The 20,498-nt window shown below is 33.2% G+C and overlaps 1 protein-coding gene across 1 annotated transcript in view; it reads left to right on the top strand.

The window, feature by feature from the left end:
* The first annotated feature begins 228 nt into the window (after positions 1-228).
* The window catches only part of SLCO1B3 (solute carrier organic anion transporter family member 1B3), an 83,800-nt gene continuing 63,530 nt past the window's right edge, over positions 229-20,498 (top strand). The window contains exons 1-3 of the mRNA XM_020287590.2: positions 229-334; positions 1,094-1,188; positions 4,525-4,670. Coding sequence (XP_020143179.2) covers positions 4,587-4,670 — 84 coding nt within the window. The 5' untranslated portion in view covers positions 229-334; positions 1,094-1,188; positions 4,525-4,586. The remainder of the gene's footprint in view (positions 335-1,093; positions 1,189-4,524; positions 4,671-20,498) is intronic.

Genomic DNA, 20,498 nt, shown 5'->3' with positions numbered 1-20,498 from the left:
TTCTATTTGTCTGTTTAAAGAAAAAATCTCGTGCAGTCAATTTAATTGAATAAATGAGTAAAAGTCATTCTCAGAAATAAAGTGTGTTAAACATTACCATAAGATAATGAGCAAATTCTGAGAAATTATTAAATAACCTTTAAAATCTAGAAGTCTGGAGTGAACTCTCAGAATTAGCTAGGTAAGTTTTTTCTATTTGCCTAGAACAATTACCTAATAAGATGGTTAATCATCATTGAACTGATAAAAAGAAAAAGCCAACTAAATATTTAAGGAGGGAGTTTAACAGATAAAAGACGGACTTGTTGCAGTTGCTATGGGATTCTAAGTTCAGGTAAGAACCTTTGAGATTCTCTACTTTCAGCAGTTCTTCTATGTAAGAAATTTTCACAAATTTCAGGGAAAAAATATTTTGATGGTCATGATAAATATTATAAATATTATGCTGTATTCTTCACACTTATGTTCTTAGTCCTTAAAACCTAATAAAAATCCCTTCTGGAGATAAAGAAGCCTTAGGTTAATATGCTTTTAAAGATAAATTATAGAAAATCATACATTTATAAATTTAGAAATAAAGTTTGAAATCCTGTTCCTATTACTCCCTAGACAAATGGAACTTCAAGGATGAACAAATAGATCTCTAGTTACTATCTTAAAATATGCTGCAAGACAATTATTTTCAACAACTACAGAGAATTATTAGACTAGACTTCTTATTTCTTTGATTTCATCTAACTGGATAAGAGGGGCAGAGGGAGGGAGTTATTTGACAAACATGAAGAAACAGAATGTGTCTCAGAGTCACTTAATCACTTCTACTCTCCTTGTTTCAACTCGAGCTTGACTCAGGGTAAGGAAAAAGGAGGAGATTTTATCTCTAATTAAAGGAGAAAAAAATCTTTTCAGCACTGTTCTTGACATGAACTAAGGGTTCAATAAATATTAGTTTCCTTCTCTTATTCAGGACAGTGTCTCCCTTTATAAGACAATTATAAGATTTTTATTGTCAAAGTAAGGTGGGGATGGGGGAAGTCTCCCCAGCAAATATCTAAGAAATTAGTAAATGCTATTTTCCCTTGTTTCTCTTCAGTTCCACAGGCACATCTAGACACTGGGTCACTTGGCCTGCAGTGATTTGCTATGACCACTTGAATAGAAGAAGCTTAACACAGATAATAGAGGCTGGTAAGATTCTGTTCCCCACTCCACATCAATCAACCTGGGAAGATCCTACCTGTTCTATTCAGGGAAGGGTTAAAATCCTACATCCATATACCTGTGGTGCTCTTATAAATATATTGTGTCCCAAAATTCATATATATTTGTGTGTATATATATATATATTTATCTCAGTTATTTGCAACTCAGAAAAAAATATGTTAAATGCTTACAAATAAGGCTTAATTAAAATGCTATGATGAAGTAGAAAGTATGGTATTAAGTCAAGCCTAAGTTGATATTTCAACTTCCTGGTTACTTTACAGATAATTGTTGTAATTTAAGGTGAGAAATAAAGAACAAAGTACTCACATTTCTAATTTTTTGCTGGATAATTCATTCCAAGACCTAGGAGAGAGATGTGGAATAGTTATTGGGGAAAGTAGGGGAAATACAGAGAAAAGCAATGACTATGCAGGTATACTCTCCAATGGTACAGCCATGTGGGAGAAGTTATTTCAACTGGGGGTAACTGAGAAAATATCGAAGAGGTAAGATTTGGAGCAGCATTACAACCAAGAGGTGAGGAAAGACATTATAGGTTGAAAAGAAACATATGGGAGAGCAAAGAGCTTTCTTCTTGGGATAGTGGTTCCACACATCTGAAGGATCTTATGGTTGTCTTGGGAAATAAGGCTAAAACAAGGATGGTGTTTAGGTTGTGAAGACCATCAAATAGGAAGGATGTATCTTATTTTGTATCATCTGTGGGATATTTGAATGATTCTGAGGATGAATATGGTCTACACAGGATACAAAGAAGACTAGGAGACAGGACAACCAGAATTTAATCAACTGAAATAAACAAGGCTATGAGTGGTGAGACAATAGCCTTCAAGCTCTGCAGAATATTTGTTTAATAGAAAGAAAAAAAAAGTCTAAAGCTAAAGGAGGACTATCCACTTTGCAAGTCATTCAGAGATTTGCAATTATAGGATTAATTGATAGAACAACAAAAAAAGACGTCCTAACATTTAAATTCTGGGGGGAGGAATAGAAGGGGGTATTTGTGGGAAAAGTAGCACAAAATTTATCAAAGGTCTGCTTTTGACCACCAAACTATTGATTTTCTCGTCACTCCATCCTACCCAAGAAATGAACATACTCAGATACAGGCATGTATAAAACACACACAGAAAATGGAATAATTGAGGTTTGTTTTGAGGTACATAGGTATGGGTCTCTGCATTCATGTGTATGTTTATATATACTCACTTATACATAAGTGATAATATGCTTGGATATTTATTATTCACATTTATACATTATCCATTAAATGCACCATATATTCATGGTCTTTATATGTTTATAATATAGAGAATTAAATTGTTGTTGAATAAATTAATGAATAAAATATACAGTGGATCCTCATTAGCCACAGACTCTGCTTTAACAAATTTGCCCACTCACTTAAATGTATTTGTCACACCAAAATCAATACTGTTGTTGGGCTTTCATGGTCATTTACTTGAATGCCCAGAGTGGTACAAAATTTGGGTTTCCACGTTCCCAGCTGAGGTGACGCTCTGCCTTTGTGTTTCAGCTTACATACTGCAAGCAAACATTCTTTTAATGGTCTATTTGGTGCCACATTTTTTGCATTTTTTGTGCTTTGTGTTGCTGAGTTTACTGTTTAAATTGGACCCTGAACATAGTGCTGAAGTGCTGTCCAGTGTTCCTACGTGCAAGAGTACCTGATGGGAAAAACGCATGTACTATATAAGCTTCCCTCAGGAAGCAACTACAGTGCTACTGGAATTAGTGCTACTAATTCAATGGTAGTGACTCAACGGTATATATTAAATGAAGTGCTTTTAAACAGAAACATACATAAAACAAGCTTATGTACTGATCAACAGGGGACAATGTTGTGACCAGAGTGAGGCAGGCACCTAATCCTCGATCTCCCCTAGGAAAAATGACTCAGTATTTGCCAATTCAGTGTCCCCAGAAATTTTATAAATCATAACTACTGCAAATAGTGAGAATCAACTGCACATATGACATATGTTAAGCATATTGTATAATTAATGCCCCATTAAAAATCATAGATCTATGCTTATGTGTGTCTGCATATATGAATATTTTAGATGTCTAACTATGTATTATGTATTATGCACATATGTATGAACTAGAATGCATTTTTAAACCTCATTGAAGAGCCCACTATTTCATATAAAAGAGTGAATCAAAGCAAAAGTTTGACTTATTTTTCTAGTCTTTAAAATAAGGGCTTAAGAACTCTTAAATTTATAATTTCTCTTACACTTTGACCCCAAAACTCCACTTTTAGGAATTCTTCTTACAGATATGGTCACACATAAACAAAACAGCATATGACATATTAAGAACATTTTCTAATATGAAACAATTAGATCCAAACTAAATGCTTATCAACATAGAACTAGTTAAATGTATTATCAATGACAAAATATCCTGACACCACAAGAAAAATGAGAGGGTCCTTTGTTATAAAGTATATACAACAGGGTGAAAAGGCAAGGAACAGTGTTGATGGTATGCTACCAACTGTATTAAAAAAGGAAAATTTTATGTATTTAATTAAAAATGTATATCATATTTCTAGATAAGAGAATCAAGGTTAGAGGAAGAATAGTTGTCTTTTTTATTTGCATTTTCAACTACATGCATGTATTTTCTCTTGAAAGATAGATGAACGCAATTAAAATAAAGTAAGACCATAATGGTGGCAAGGGCAAGCATGGCCAGAGTCTCTCTGAGAGGTATTTGGAGTATCATTTGTTCTTTTTAACAAATCTAAAGTCTACCTGCTTTTTAAGCCTGGTTCCAAAGGTACCTCTTTTCTGAAAGCATCTTAGGCCATTCTAATTACAATTCATTACATTATTTTTCTACTTATTTTGAATATGTACTATGTGTAAGCACTGTTTGGCACTTTATAAAACTATAAGAATGTATTTGCTTTTATAAATCTTATAATCTATTATAGGTAGAAAATATCAAAATTTTAATTTCTGTCATTTAAAATTTTTGTTCATATAAACTATTGTGTGATTCTATATTATCTCATTTACTTGTTTTGAATTCCTTTCCATAAATTTATTTCTCTAACTAAATTATAATCTTATTAGGCTAGGATTTTGTGTGTGTGTTTCCTCCTTTTGTGCCTGGCATTAACCTAGACCAGTGGTCAAGATATAGTAGGCCCTGCATGAATAGTAGTGAATGATTGATTGATCGATGTTGACCTTGCTGCTTTTCTTATTTCTAAATTGTGTATTGTTAAAGTAAAATGAATTATACTTTCTCTTCCTTGAATAGGTGATCATTTTGAACCAAGCATCTACAACAATTAAAAACATTTACATATCTGTTGTTCAATCATGGACCAAAATCAGGATTTGAATAAGACAACAAAGGCAAAATCTTCAGAGAAAAAGAAAACTAGACGCTGCGATGGATTCAAGGTAGAATGAGTTCCATGTTTCTAAACTAAAATAAGTAAATGGGGAATTTTTATTTATAGAAAGGCAATTGGTTGTTGAAAAAAGAACATTATATTTTAAATTATAATTTTTAATCGAAGCATATGTTAAAATACAAATGATCTATACCTTTATTTAAATCCATCGTTTAATCTGAAAGGTATTTCTTTGGTGAGCTTCTTTTCTTTTTAATTTCAAAATATTAAGGGAGTACAAATGTTTTTGTCACATGGATACCTTTTATAATGTTTAAGTAGGGGCTTTTAGTGTGCCTATCACCCAATAATGTTCATTGTACCCAATAGGTCGATGTTTACTCTTTCCTTCCTCCCCCTCTTCTCGATTTCCTATGACCTCTATAACCCTATGTGCCCACGTGTGCCCATCGATTAGTTCCAGTTATTAGTGAGAACATGTGGTGCTTGCTTTTCCATTTCTGAGATACTTCACTTAGGATAATGGTCTCCAGTTCCATCAAATTGCTGCAAAAAACATAATTTTCTTCTTTTTTATGGCTGGGTAGTACTTCTTTGGTGAAATTTCTGATGCTTAAGAGTTTATTCATATGGAAAATTTTAGAAATATTTTGAAATCTTCTCTTTGGTTATTGATGGACCAAGAGATACTTACAAATGTGACTAAAATAAAAGATGTTGTATAATAATAATAATAATAATAATATATAAAAATATTTTTAGAATTAAGCTATAAATCTAGAAGATTAATGTCTTGTGAACCACTTTGTGGTCTTGACCTATTTAAATATTCTTTTTTTAAAAGCGTTTTTATTCTGATAACTTAAGTGACACAGTCTGATGGAAAAAGAAGTCTGTGATGACAGATCTGGCCCAATGACCTACTTGTTAACTTGGGAAAGCCATTTAATTTTTCCATTTGCAAGTGATAAAAGTAATAATTCTGCCTCTTGATTTTGTCACAAAGCGGTGGGACATTAAGTGATATTGGCATTTTCATAAACTGGAAAAATACTTCTAAGTGCAGCGCTACACGAGGAAGCCAAGAGTCGGCAAAATTGAAAAATTTGCCTGAAGTCACCTGTGTTGTAAATCGAAAGCCCTGGAACCCAAGTCAAAACCTTTAAACCCTGGTAGGGAAGTCTTGAGGAAAGCAAAAAATCAATCACAGCCACCATCTACCAATATTTTAAAGTTGTTTTTTTTTTTTTTATTTAGTTAAAGTTCTAGTCTTATCTAGCTGAATAAAGACCACAGAGATCAGATTCATTGGCAATGATGTTATATAAGGTTCCTTTTATCTTTGTCCAAGGAACATGAAGTATGTTTGTTTTCAGAGATTACTGGCAAAATGTGTTCTGATGACATATTTGAATAATATTTAAGCAGAATGGCAGTCACAAGGAAAAACTGTGGGTTAATGTATTGGATTATATTCTCTTGTCTAGGGGTAATATAATGTGCTGAATTATTTCCGCTTTTAATTACTGTTACAGTGATTTCACTTGTACACACATTGCAAAGTGACAACAAACTGAAGCAAATAAAATTTCCAGAGTGGTCCCTTACAGCATACTTGAAGAAAAGGCTGGTAGGGAGTTAGCAATGTATGTAAAACACATTACCCTCAGCCCAATAAAGAAGACTGGAGAAACAATAATAATAACTAACATTTAATGAGCACTTACTGTATGCCAGATCTTGGTCTAGTGTTTTACTTCTGTTAATAGATTTGTTCCTTATCCAAATTCTATCAACCCAACCCTATTATCTCCCTCTTGGTTTCCTCAGGTAGCACTGTGATTAGGAGGACGTGTTCCTGTTTATGAAAAAAACAAAACAAAACAACAACTAGGTATAGATACAGCAAATGGCATCCCCTAGGTCTCAAAGTTGGTAAGGGGTAGAGCCAAGGTCTGAATTCAGGCAGTCTGATTCCAAATCCTATGCTCTCAGCTCCACTCCATAGTGCTACAGTAACTGTGGATTTCCATAATACTAGTACCCTTATAATGTTATGGTAAGCAGGGATTTGTAAGTGGGCTGTTTAAATGTTAAATGCTTCCTCATTCCTCACCTTCAGACCAAATCAGTCAGGATCAAACAACCATGGGATTCACACACTTGTTTACGTGCACGCACACACACAAATACACATGTTCTTACCGATGTGCATACACAGACTCAGTAGGTGGAAATGCGTGAAAGTGCATATAGATAATGAACATATTTAAATAAAAAACATAATTTGATTCATTTCTACTCTTTTTCCCTCAAGTTGTGTACCGAACCAATAGGCTACATAGAACCTGCCAGTGCACACTTCCCCTTTATACATCATTTCCGTTCATATTTCTTATAATGAAAACTCTTTAACAACACAAAGTAATGCATTATCATCAAAAAACATAAATATTAGACAGAGCAAAAGTAAAAGTTCCCTTTTTCCACCTTCATTGCCACTCCCCTTCCAGAATAACCACCCCCAAATGCAACCACCAACAGTATCCATAACCCACAGTTTTCATTTGGCTCATTTTTACCCCAGGCATAGTGAATGGTCTTTCTGCTACTCCTCAAACATGCCACGCTCAGTTCTGACTTGGCAAATTTTGCACTTGCTCATTCCTCTTCTGTCATGTTATTCTTCCAGATATCCTGGGCCTTCATCTCCTTCAGATCTTTTTTTTTAACATTACCTCACCCTATATAGCTAGTATTCCTTATCCATAACTCTTTAACCAGCTTGAGCTTTCATAACATTTATCATCAGCTGATATCAACACCCCAAAACACACATGTGTATAGGCATGTGTGTGCATACCCATGTGTACCTAATGGCTTAAAACAAAATAAGTTTATTGTCTTAAAGTTTTGAAGTCCAGAAGTCTGCAATGGATCTCAATGGACTAAACTCGGGGTGTTGGCAAAGCTGTGTTTCTTTCTGGAAATTCTGGGGACAATACATTCCCTTGCCTTCTCCAACTTCTGGAGGCTGTCTGAACTCAGCCACATGGGCTCCCTCTGTATTCAAGGCTAGCAATGGTCTGTCAAGTCTTTTTCACATTATATCACATGGACACTGACTCTTCTGCCTTCTTCTTCCACATTTAAGGGAGACTTGTAATTACATTGGGTTCACCAGGACAGGCCCGGTCAATCTCTTTAAGGAGATCTGATTATCAACCTTAATTCCATGTGCAACCTTAATACACCTTTGCCATGCTACCTAACATATTGACAAATTCTGGACATTAGGGCCCTCACATTTTTAAGGGTCATAGGTCTGCACCACCACTAAAGCAGTAGACAGAATAATGTTTTTATTATTCTGACATATATATATGTATGCATATGTCATTATTTGCACACGCATATATATATGTCATCTATCATCTATCTCTCCATATTGTAAAGTAATCTCCACGAAAACTTAGGTGTTTGAGTCAGTGCTCTCTGCCTCAAATATAATTAGCATTTGGTATATATCTGCTGAAAGCCAGGCACAGTGGCTGGCACCTGTAATCCCAGAAATTTGGGAGGCTGAGACAGTAGGATCACTTGAGCCCAGGAGTTGGAGGCTGTAGTGAGCTATGACCATGCCACTGCCCCCCAGCCTGGGTTACAGAGCAAAAACTATATATATATATATATATATATATATATATATATATATATATATATATGAAAGTGTGGATATATAAACATTTTCATGCTCAATATCTTGTTTCATGGTGGCTATCATTGTTGTCACCCCCACCTCTACTTACTCCTCCTCTTCCTCCTCCTCTTATTTTGTAACTGTGTTAGTGTTACATTGGTTTATTTACTATGGATTTAACACATTTTGAAACCTAGTGCATAATATCCACTCTCATTCTTAAAAGAAAAAAAAACATCTTGTATGCTCTTTTTTTATTTACTTTTTTTCCTTTTGGACATTATGTGCAGAGTATTGATTCTTGACAGACTTTCATCAGTGGTCTATTGACTGCACCATCTTAATATATGCATTTATTTATATACTCATTCACTTACTTGTCAATGTATTTCTATATATATATTTTTATTTCATCATACTACAGGGGTACAAATGTTTAGGTTACATATATTACTTTTGCTCCACCTGAGTCAGAGTTTCAAGAGTGTCCATCTCCCAGACGGTGTGCACCACATCCATTAGGTGTGAATATACCCATCTCCTCCACCCCACCTGCCTGACATCCAATGAATGTTAATACTGTATGTATATTTAAGTGTTGATCAGTTAATACCAATTTAATAGTGAGTACATGTGGTGCTTGTTTTTCTATTCTTGTGTTACCTCACTTAGTAGAATGACCTCCAGCCCTATCCAGGATGATATAAGAGGTGCTATATCACCGTTGTTTTTTGTGGCTGAGTAGAACTCCATGGTATACATATGTCACATTTTATTAATCCACTCATGTATTAATGGATACTTGGGTTGTTTCCACATCTTTGCAATTGTGATTTGTGCTGCTATAAACATTTCAGTGCAGATATCTTTATTATAGAATGTCTATTGCTGGATCAAATTGTGGTTCTATTTGTAGCTCTTTGAGGTACCTCCATATTACTTTCCACAGAGGTTGTACTAGTTTGCAGTCACACCAGCAGTGTAGGAGTGTTCTTATCTCTCCTCATCCATGCCAACATTTATTGTTTTGGGACTTTATGATAAAGGCCTTTCTCACTGAAGATAAGTGATATCTCATTGTGATTTTAATTTGCATTTCCCTTATGATTAGAGATGTTGAGAATTTTTTCATATGCTTTTTGGCCATTAGTCTGTCTTCCTTTGAAAAGTTTCCGGAAATTCTGGGGACAGTACATTCCCTTGCCTTCTCCAACTTCTGGAGGCTGTCCAAATTCCTTGGCTCATGGCTCCCTCTGTAGTCAAGGCTAGCAATGATATGTCAAGTCTTTTTCACATTATATCACATGGACACTGACTCTTCTTCCATCTTCTTCCACATTTAAAGGGGGGAAAGGGCATTATTTGAAACCTCAAAATTTGTACCCCCATAATATGCTAAAATTAAAAAAAGACAGAAAAAATAAATAAATAAATAAAGGAGACTTGTAACTACATTGGGTTCACCGAAACAGGCCGGGTCAATCTCTTTAAGGTCATCTGATTATCAACCTTAATTCCGTGTGCAGCCTTAATACCTCCTTGCCATGTTATCTAACCTTGTCATGTTATATTGCTTTTCTGTTCATGTCCTTTGCCCACTTTTTAATGGGATTGTTTGATCTTTTTCTTGCTGATTTTCTTAAGTTCTATATAGATTATAGTCATCACCCTTTATCAGATATATAGCATGTGGATATTTTCTCCCATTCTGTAGATAATCTGTTTGCTCTTGTGATAGTTTCCATGGCTGGGCAGAAGCTTTTTAATTTTATTAGGTCCCATTTATTTATTTTTGCTGGTGCTTTGATTGTGTTTGGGGTCTTCTTCATAGATTCTTTGCCTAGGCCAATGTCTATGAGAGGTTTTCCAACATTTTCTGCTAGAATTCTTATAGTTTCATGCCTTAGGCTTAAGTCTGTTATCCACCATGAGTTGATTTTTGGGAGAAGTGAGAGGTGCAGATCCTGTTTCAGTCTTCTACATGTGGCTATCCAATTTTCCCAGCACCATTTATTAAATAAGAATTCTATTCCCCAGTGTATGTTTTTGTCTGCTTTGTCAAAGATTAGATGGCTATATGAGGACGGTTTTATATCTGGGTTCTCAGTTTTTTTCCATTGGTCTATGTCTCTGTTCTTGTGCCAGTACCATGTTATTTTAGTTACTATATCCTTGTAGTAGAGCTTGAAGTCTGGTAAATTGATGTCTTTTGTCCTTTCTGCCCAATTTGTCCTTTTTGCTTAAGATTGCTTTTGCTATATAGGGTCTTCTCTGGTTCCATATGAAGTGTAGAACTATTTTTTTCTAGATCTCAAAACTACCTCCAAGCAAATAATCTCTCTCTCAAGTGCCAAAGTTGCCTTAGTTGTATATATTGAATACATGTTTTTTTATGCATCTCAAATTTGACTTCTGAAAATATCATTTTATTGTCTTTAATACAAAGTCTTCTCTTTTTCCTATACTTTGCACCCTAAATAAAAGTATTACACAGAGTTATCCAAACTGAAGACCAGAAAACAAAATCAGAATCTTCATTTTCCATTATCCCCACATGCTGTTGGTTTTCCTTTTAAACTTCTTCCTAGTTAATCTATAACTTTGTTTCCTCCTTTCTATCTTACTCATTTTTTCTTCTGAATGCAGTTTCTAGCAGATTTCTTTGCCATAAGTTCATCTTCCTCATGGTTGCCAAATTAACTCTATAAATTTTAATCTCTTTATGTCACAAACATTTAATATAAACTATACTTAATTTCTAAAATGTAATCTCTTTATGTCACATTTAAAAATGCAGGTTGACCTCAAAATGTCTGGCTTATTTCTATCCTTATGCTCCACCCACACAGATATTGTTTCTGCTTTTCAAATACTCTGTGTTCTTTCACTACTTAAGGGCTTTTCAAGTGCTTCCTATTATGTTTTAAATGTTTTATTTCTTTTCCGATGTTTAAGCTTCTATTATTCCCTAAAGACTTAGCTCAAATGTTACCACATCAATAAAAACAGAATTAATCACATTTTCCTGTGTACTCATAACATTATAAACCAATGAAATTATAGTGCTTAATACATATTATACTATCCTTATTTTTATTGCTCCTAGGAGATTATAAGTTCTTTTAGGGCATTTATTATGTCTTATTCGTTTTACTGCTCTCGTTCCTCTGTACCTGTCTCAAATCCAAGGCTTAGCAGAATAACTGTCATATTGCTGTGACTCAATTAATGTTTGTTGAGTAAATCAGTTGAGGTTTAGATGGGTTAACGAAGTTTATCAAAGCTGTACATGTGATAAAGTGGAAGCTTGGAGTTGTTTTCTAAATTCAAGTCCAGAACTCCTGCCAGAATAAATGAGTGGCTGACCTGCAATGATTGCAAGTAAATGCAGATTTTACCTTTTATCTCCATGCCAGTTGTCTCTTTCTGCCAGTGACATTTCAAAACCTGCTGATTGTAAACATTTGTATCAGTTTTGTTTTTATTTGAATGAGCTTGCAGCAGATGACTGGAGGAAGGTAGCTCACAGTGATAATATACATAGACAGTTATCAATCTTACCATGTAGCTAGCACTCCACACACATGGAGGTATTTAGAAAGCCATGCATTTGCCTAGGACAAGACACATGCTCACAAAAGACCTGAGAAGACTGTAAACTTTCACCTAAGGCTAATCCCCATGCTCAGCACAAGGCTAGCTATAAGTTAAAGGAGCTAAAAATATAACAAGTGAAATAAAAATGTATAAGAAGGATATTATGGACTTAATATTTGTTTTGCCCCAAAGAAATCATATGTTGAAATACTAATCCCAATGTGATGGTATTTGGAGGCTGTTGGGAGGTAAATATGTCATGAGAACTGAGCCCACATGATGAGATTAATGCCTTCATAAGAAAATACCAGACAGCTCTATAACCTGGAAGAGGGTCCTTCCCAAGACTTGACCATACTGGCATACTGATCTCAGACTTCCCAGCCTTCAGAACTTTGAGAAATAAATATTTGTCATTTAAGCCACCTCTTCTATAGTAATTTGTTATAGCAGCTTGAATTGACTAAGACAAGGATTCAACTGCATATTTGAGCACGCAGAACACAGAATTAGCAAATATGAAGGTAAGACAATTGGCATTATTACTCTGAAAAGAAGAAAGAAAAAATAATGAAGAAATGTGAGCAAAGCCTAAGGACCTATGGAATGCCATCAGGTGAACCAACATACAAATTATGGGAGTTCCAGAGGAGAATAAGAAAGGGAGAAAGGGAAAAAGAATATTTGAAAAACTCATGGCTGAAATATCCAAAATTTGATGAAAGACATTAATCTTAACATCCTAGAGGCTCAAAGAGCTCCAAATAGAATAAATTCAAAGAGATTATTCTGAGACACATTATAATCAAGTTATCAAAAGACAAAGAAAAATAAAGAATCTGGAAAGAGCAAGAATAAGAAATAATTATGTTTAAGAGCTCTTCCAGAAGATTAGCAACTGATTTCTTATTATAAATGAAAGAGACAACTGGCATGGAGATAAAAGGTAAAATCTGCATTTACTTGCAATCATTGCAGGTCAGCCGCCCATTTATTCTGGCAAGAGTTTTGGACTTGAATTTAGAAAACAACTCCAAGCTTCCACTTTATCACATGTACAGCTTTGATGAACTTTGTTAACCCATCTAAACCTCAACTGATTTACTCAACAAACATTAATTGAGTCACAGCAATATGACAGTTATTCTGCTAAGCCTTGGAGTTGAGACAGGTACAGAGGAACAAGAGCAGTAAAACGAATAAGACATAAACTGATTTCTTATTATAAATTGAAAGAGCAAGAATAAGAAATCATTATGTTTAAGAGCTCTTCCAGAAGATTAGCAACTGATTTCTTGTTACAAACCATGGAGAATCTTGAAAGAGCAAGAATAAGAAATCATCACATTTAAGAGCTCTTCCAATTATAAAATTGGAAAAAGATCTGAACAGACACTTCACTGAAGAAGGTATACAGATGGCAAATAGGTATATGAAAAGATGTTCAACATTACACATCATTAAGAAATTAAAAATTAAAATAATGAGCTATCACTACATCCTTATTAAAATGACTAAAATTCCAAACACAAAACATGCCAAATGCTGGCAGGAATGCAAAGGAACAAGAATTCTTGAATTTTGCTCATGAGAATGCAAAATAGTATAACCACCATTGGAAAATAGTCTGATAGTTTATTATGAATCTAAAGACAGGCTTACCATACAATCCAACAGTCCTAGTCCTTGGTATTTACCCAGAGAAGCTGAAAACTTATGTGCACAAAAAATTTGTGCCACAGGTGTTTACAGCAACTTTATTCATAATTACCAAAACTTGAGAGCAAGCAAGATGCCCTTCAATAGGTGAATGGGTAAAGAAAGTTTGGTTCATTAATGCAACAGAATATTTTTCAGTGATTCAAAAGAAATGGGAAAGCAAGCCATAAAAATATATAGAAAAACATTAAAAAACATAGTTTTTAAGTGAAAAAAGCCAATGTTAAAATGCTACATACTGTATTGTCCAAATATATGACATTCTGGAAATGGCAAGCCTGAATCAAGAGAAAAAAAAGACCAGTGGTTGCTAAGGGTTTGAAGGAGAGACAAATAGACATAGCACAGAGGATTTTTAGAAAACAATCTATTCTGTATGTTACAGTAATGAAAAACACATATCATTATACATCTGTCAAAATCCATAGAATGTATAACACACTAAATGATTCCTAATGTAAAATATAGACTTCAGTTAATAATAATGTATCAATATTGGTTCATTGATATAAACAAATATACCAAGACAATACAAGATATAACTAATAGAGAAAACTATGTGTGTGGAGGAGGGAGTATGTGGGAACTCTGTACTTTATGGTCAATTTTTCTGTAAATCTAAAACTATTCTAAAAAAGTAAAGTCTGTTTATTAAATTTTAAAAAATATTCAAAAAAATACTAACAAACCAAATGCAAAAGCATATGTAGAAAATTGTACAACATAACAAAGTAGGATTCGTCCTGGAAATGCAAGCATGGTTGAGTATACTAAACTCAATCAATATAGTGGAATACATAAATTGAACACAGAAAAAAAACATCTAACCATCTCAATTGATGCATAAAAGCCATTTGACAAAATTTGAACAGTTTCATAATTAAAACACTCTAAAAACTAAGACTATAAGAGACTTTTATCAATATTATAAAAGACATTTATGATATAGTTACAGATGACATCATATTCAATATTAAAATATTGCAGGTTTTTTTTCCTAAGTTTAAGAACAAGACAAGAATGCCCACTTTTACTGATACTATTCAAGATTATACTAGAAGTTCTAGCCACAGAATTTAGACAAGAAAAAGAAATAAAAGGCATTCAAATTAGAAAGAAAGAAGGAACACTTTCTCTATTTGCAGATGACATAATTCTAAATATAGAAAATCCCAAGGATCCCACAGAAAACTACTAGAGGTAATAAATAAATTGAGCAAAGTTTCCTGGTACAAGATCACACACAGCATCAGTTGTATTTCTATGTATGAGCAATGAACATTCAAAAAAAAATAATTAAGGGAGTGCATTCTTTTATAATAGCATCTCAAAGAAAAAAATGCCTAGGAATAAATTTAAACAAGGAGGTAAAAAAATTGTGCACTGTAAACTATAAAACATTACTGAAAGAAATTAAAGAAAACCTAAATAAATGGAAAAACATCCAGTGTTCATGGATTGGAAGACTTGTTGTTGTTAAAATGTCAATACTACACAAATTGTTCTACAGATTCACCACAATTCTTATCAAAATCCCAGAAGCATATTTTTTGCAGACATGGAAAATTCATATGGAATTTTAAGGGCTCCCAAATAGCCAAAATAATAATGAAAAAAGACAAGGTTGGAAGACTCACATTTTTTATTTCAGACTTTCTTGAAAGTTACAGTAATTAAAACTGTGTGATATCAGCATAAAAATAAACATATAAACTAGTGGAATACACCTGAGAGTCCAAAAATAAGCTTATACATTTATGGCAAATTGAATTTTGATAAGAGGCAAGTCCATTCACCCAGGAAATAAATAATAGTTCTCTTCTATAAATAGGGTTGGGATGAATATATTTTCATGTGAAAAGAATTAAGTTGGACTCCTACCTTATACCATTTACAATTACATCAAAATAGATCATAGACCTAAATGTAAGAACTAACACCATAAAACTCTTTGAAGAAAATATAGGGTAAATCTACATGATCTTGGTAATATATTCTTATACATGATACCAAAAACATGAGCAATAAATGAAAAAATAGATATATTGGATTTCATCAAATTTAAAAAAACTTTTGTGCATTAAAGAATATTATTCTGACAGTGAAAAGGCAACCTATAGAATGGGATGAAATATTTGAAAATCATATATTGGTACAGGTTTAACATCCAGATTATATCCAAAAAACCCCTACAACTCAACAACAGTAAGACAAACAATCCAGTTTTAAAATGGATGAAAGGTTTGAATAGACATTTCTCCAAAAATATATGTAAATAGTAAAATGAGCACATGAAAATATGTTCAACATCCTTAGTCAGTAGGGAAATGAAAATCAAAACCTCAATGAGATACTATTTAACACCTGGTAGGGTGGCTATGTAATAACTTTGTAATGAGAAAAAATTGTTGATAAAGATGTGGCGAAAATGGAACCCTCATATATTGCTGATGGGCATGTAAAATAGCACAGCTTCTATGGAAAAAAAATTGGCAGTTTCTCAAAAAGCAACAGAATTATCACATTGCCCAGCAATTCAACTCCTAGGTATGTATATGCGAAGTAACTGAAACCAGGGACTCAAACAGATACTTGTACATGATGTTCATTGCAGCATTATTCACAATAGTTGGAAAGAGCCCAAGTATTCTACAACAGGTGAATGTATAGACAAAATGTGGTATACATGCAATGTAATACTATTCAGGCATAACAATGAATAAAGTTCTGAACATGCTACAATATTGATGAACTTGAAATTATTACACTAAGTGAAATAAATCACACACACAAAAAGTATAATATTATCCCACCTATATTATATATTGGCAAATTCATTAAGACAGAAAGTAGATTAGAGGTTAACAGAAGTTGGAGGAAGAGGAGAATGGGGAATTATTGTTTAATGGTTACAGAGTGTCTGTTTGAGGTGGTGATAAAGTTTTGGAAATAGATAGCGGTGATGGTTGCACACCATTTTGAATGTAAATAATGCCAATTAATTGTATATGTAAAATAGTTAAAATGGCAAATTTTATTTTGTAAATTATTTTTTTCCTATGGGAAATGCATTTTCTTTTTGTTGTGGTGGTAAATAGCATACAACATTAAATTTACCATTTCAACCAATTTTTAAGTGTAAAATTCAATAGTGCTAAGTATATTCACATGATGTGCAACAGATCTGTAGAAGTTCCTAATCTTCTAACACTGAAAGTCCATATCCACCAAACACTAATTTCCCTTCGCCCTGCCTCCACCCCTTGGTAAATAGCTTTTTGCTTTCTGTTTCTATGTTTTTGACTACTTTAGAGAATTCACATGAGTGGAATCATATAGTATTGTCCTTTTGTGACTGGCTTAATAAGCTTAGCATAATATCCTTGAGATTGTAGCACATGATAGAATTTCCTTATGTTTAAGGCTGCATAATATTCCATTGCATGTATATACTATTAATACATTTTCTTTATCCATTTGTGTGTCAATGGACATTTAGATTGCTTCTACCCGTTGGCTATTATAAATAATGGTGTAATGACCATGGGTGTGCAAATACCTCTTCAAGATCCTGTTTTGAATTCTTTGAATATATATCCATAAAAAGGATCAATGTCCCACATGTTAATTCTATTTTTGACTTTTTGAGGAACCTCCATATTCTTTTGCATAATGGCTGCACCATTTTACATTTCCATTCCATCAACAAGCATGAGGGGCCCAATTTCTCCACATCTTCACCAACACTTGCTATTTTCTATTCTTTGCAGACTGGCTAACTTGATGGGTTAGCACATTGTTATCTCATTGTGGTTTTGATTTGCATTTCCCTGATAATTAGTGATGTTGAGCTATTGGCCATAGATGTATCTTCTTTGGAGAAATATCTATTCAAGTCCTTTGCCCATTTTTAATTGGGTTGTTTGTTTTTGTTGTTGTTGCATTATAGGAAGTTCGTTATATATTATGGCTATAAATCTTTTTCAGATATATGATTCACAATTCTTTTCTACATAGGTTACCTTTTAACCCTGTTGCTTTCTTTTATATGCAGAATTTTTAAAATTTAATGTAGTCTCATTTGTCTATTTTAAACTTTATTGCCTGTGCTTTTGCATCGCATCCAAAAATTATTGCCATTTCCAATGCCCTGAAGCTTTCCTTCAGTGTTTTCTTCTGGGAGTTTGATGGTTTTAGGTTTTACATTTAGGTATTTTGAGTTAATTGTTGCATGTGGTACGAGGTAATAGCCCAACATCATTCTTTTGCATGTAGATATCCAGTTTTCCCAACTCCATCAAGGAGACCATGCTTTCCCCATTGTATAGTCTTGACACCCTTGTTAAAAATCATTCGGCCATATATGCAATGGTTTATTTCTTTGTTCTCTATTCTGTTTCATTGGTCTATGTATCTATATTTATACCAGTGCAACATCATCTTAATAACTGCTTTTTTGCATATATTTTGAAATCAGGAAACATGAAGCATCCAACTATGTTCTTCTTCATGATTGTTTTGGCTATTTGGGGTGCCTTTGGATTCCATATGAGTTTTAGGTTTTTTGGGGTTTTTTCTATTTCTATTTCTATAAAAAAATGCCATTGGGATTCTGATGGGGATTGTATTAAATCTGTAGATGGCTTTTGATAGTATGAATGTTTTAACAATATTAAGTCTTCCAATCCATGAGCATGGAATGTTTTCCCATTTATTTGTGTTTTATTTCTTTCATCAATGTTTTATAGTTTTCAGTGTACACGTATTTCACTTCCTTGGTTAAGTTTATTCCTAAGTATTTTATCCTTTTTCACCCTGTAGTAAATGAGATTTTCTTAATTTTCTTTTTGGAATGTTCATTATTATTACATAGAAACACAACTTATTTTTAAGTGCTGATTTATATCCTGCAACTTCGCTGAATTTGTTTATTAATTCTAAAAGACTTTTGTGGAATCTCTACATTATAATAGCACATCATCTGCAAAGGGAGATCATTTTACTTCTTTTCTATTTGAATGCCTTTATTTCTTTTTCCTGTGTAATTGTTCTGGCTAGAATTTCCCACACTATGTTGAATATTAGTTGTGAGAACAGGCATCTTGTCAAATGTTTTTCTGCATTGATTAAGACAATCATGGCATTTGTCCTTTATTTTGCTAGTGTGATGTATTATACAGACTTATTTTTATATGGTCAACCATCCTTGTATCCCAGGTATAAATCCCACATGGTCATGGTATAATATCTTTTTAACATGCTGTTGGATTTAGTCTGGTAGTATTTTGTTTAGAATTTTTCCATCAATATTCATCAAGACTATTTGTCTGTAGTTTTCTTTTTTGTGTGCCTTTATTTCATTTTGGTGTCAGTAATGCTGGCCACATAGAATGAGTTTGGGAGTGTTCCATTCTCTTCAATTTTTTGAAATAGTCTGAAAAGAATTGGTGTTAATTCTTCCTTAAGAGTTTGGTAAAATTCTCCACAGAAAAGTCATCTCATCCTAGGCTTTTCTTTATTGAGAGTTTTTAAATTTTGTTTCTTTTTGTTTGTTTGTTTGATTGTTTGTCTTCTATGTTGAATATCTGGAGTCTGTTTGTATATTGGTTTTTCACATATTAGCCAAATTTATCCATATCCTTCCATGAAAATGTTATGATTTCCTCCCTCCTCTCTTGTTCCATGTCCTCACTAGTTATACCTTTGTTCAGATTTTTTTATTGAGTTATGATTAAGTTTTGGTAGGTTTTATGTTTCTAGGAATTTATACATTTCTTCTAGGTTATATAACTTGTTGGCATATAATTGCTGATAGTAATCTCTTATAATACTTTTTTATTTCTGAGGCATCCAATATAATCTCTCCTCTTTTATTTCTAATTTTAGCTATTTAAGTCTTCTTTCACTCTTTTTTTAGTTTAGCTAAGAGTTTGTCAATTTTGTTCTTCTATTCCAGAAACCAACCGTTGGGTACATTGATTTTTTTTCTATTTTCTGTTTCATTTATCTCTAATCTTTATTATTTCCTTCCTTTTCCTACCTTTGGGTTTGGTTTGTTTTTCTTTTCCTAATTCCTTGAGCAGTAGATTGTCATTTGAGATTTTTCTCCTTTTTTAAATATAATCACCTACCAATATAAACTTCCCTTTTAGTACTGCTTTCACGGCATCCTATAAGTTTCTGTATGTTGTTTTCTTGTCTTCATTTGTTTGCAGATATTTTCTAACTTCCCTTGTGATTTCTTCTTTGATTCATGTGTTATTTAAGAGTGCATTGTTTAATTCACATATCTGTATTTTTCCCTGTTTTCCTTCCATTATTAATTGCTAGATTCATTCCATTCCATTGTGGTCATAAAAGAAATTTGGCATGATTTCAATATTTTAAAATTTGTTAAGATTTGTCTTGTGGGCTAACATGTGGTCGGCTTGAAGAATGTTCTATTTCTGCTTGAGAAAATATATATTCTGCTCTTTTTTTGATAGTGTTTTCTATTTGTCTGTTAGGTCCAATTCATCTATAGTGCTTTTCAAGCCCTTTGTTTCCTTAGTGATATTCTCTCTGGTTATTCTATGTATAAATAAAAGTAGAATATTGGAGTCTCCTATTATTATTATTTTGTTACTATCTGTTTTCCTCTTTGGTTCTATCTATCAATGTTTGCTTCATTTATTTGGGAGCTCTATGGTGGGTACATATATATTTATAATTATTAATATTATATCTTCATGACAAATTGACCATTTTATCTTTATCTAATGTTCTTTTTTTCTCTTAGTGCAGTTTTTGTCTTAAAATCTATTTTGTATGATATAATAAAGGCCACTTCTGCTGTCTTTAGGCTCCCGTTTGCATGGA

The sequence above is a fragment of the Microcebus murinus genome, chromosome 10 (assembly GCF_040939455.1).
Source record: "Microcebus murinus isolate Inina chromosome 10, M.murinus_Inina_mat1.0, whole genome shotgun sequence".
NCBI lineage: Eukaryota > Metazoa > Chordata > Mammalia > Primates > Cheirogaleidae > Microcebus > Microcebus murinus.
The sequence above is the reverse complement of the archived record's forward strand: the minus strand, read 5'-3'. Positions and strand labels throughout refer to the sequence as shown.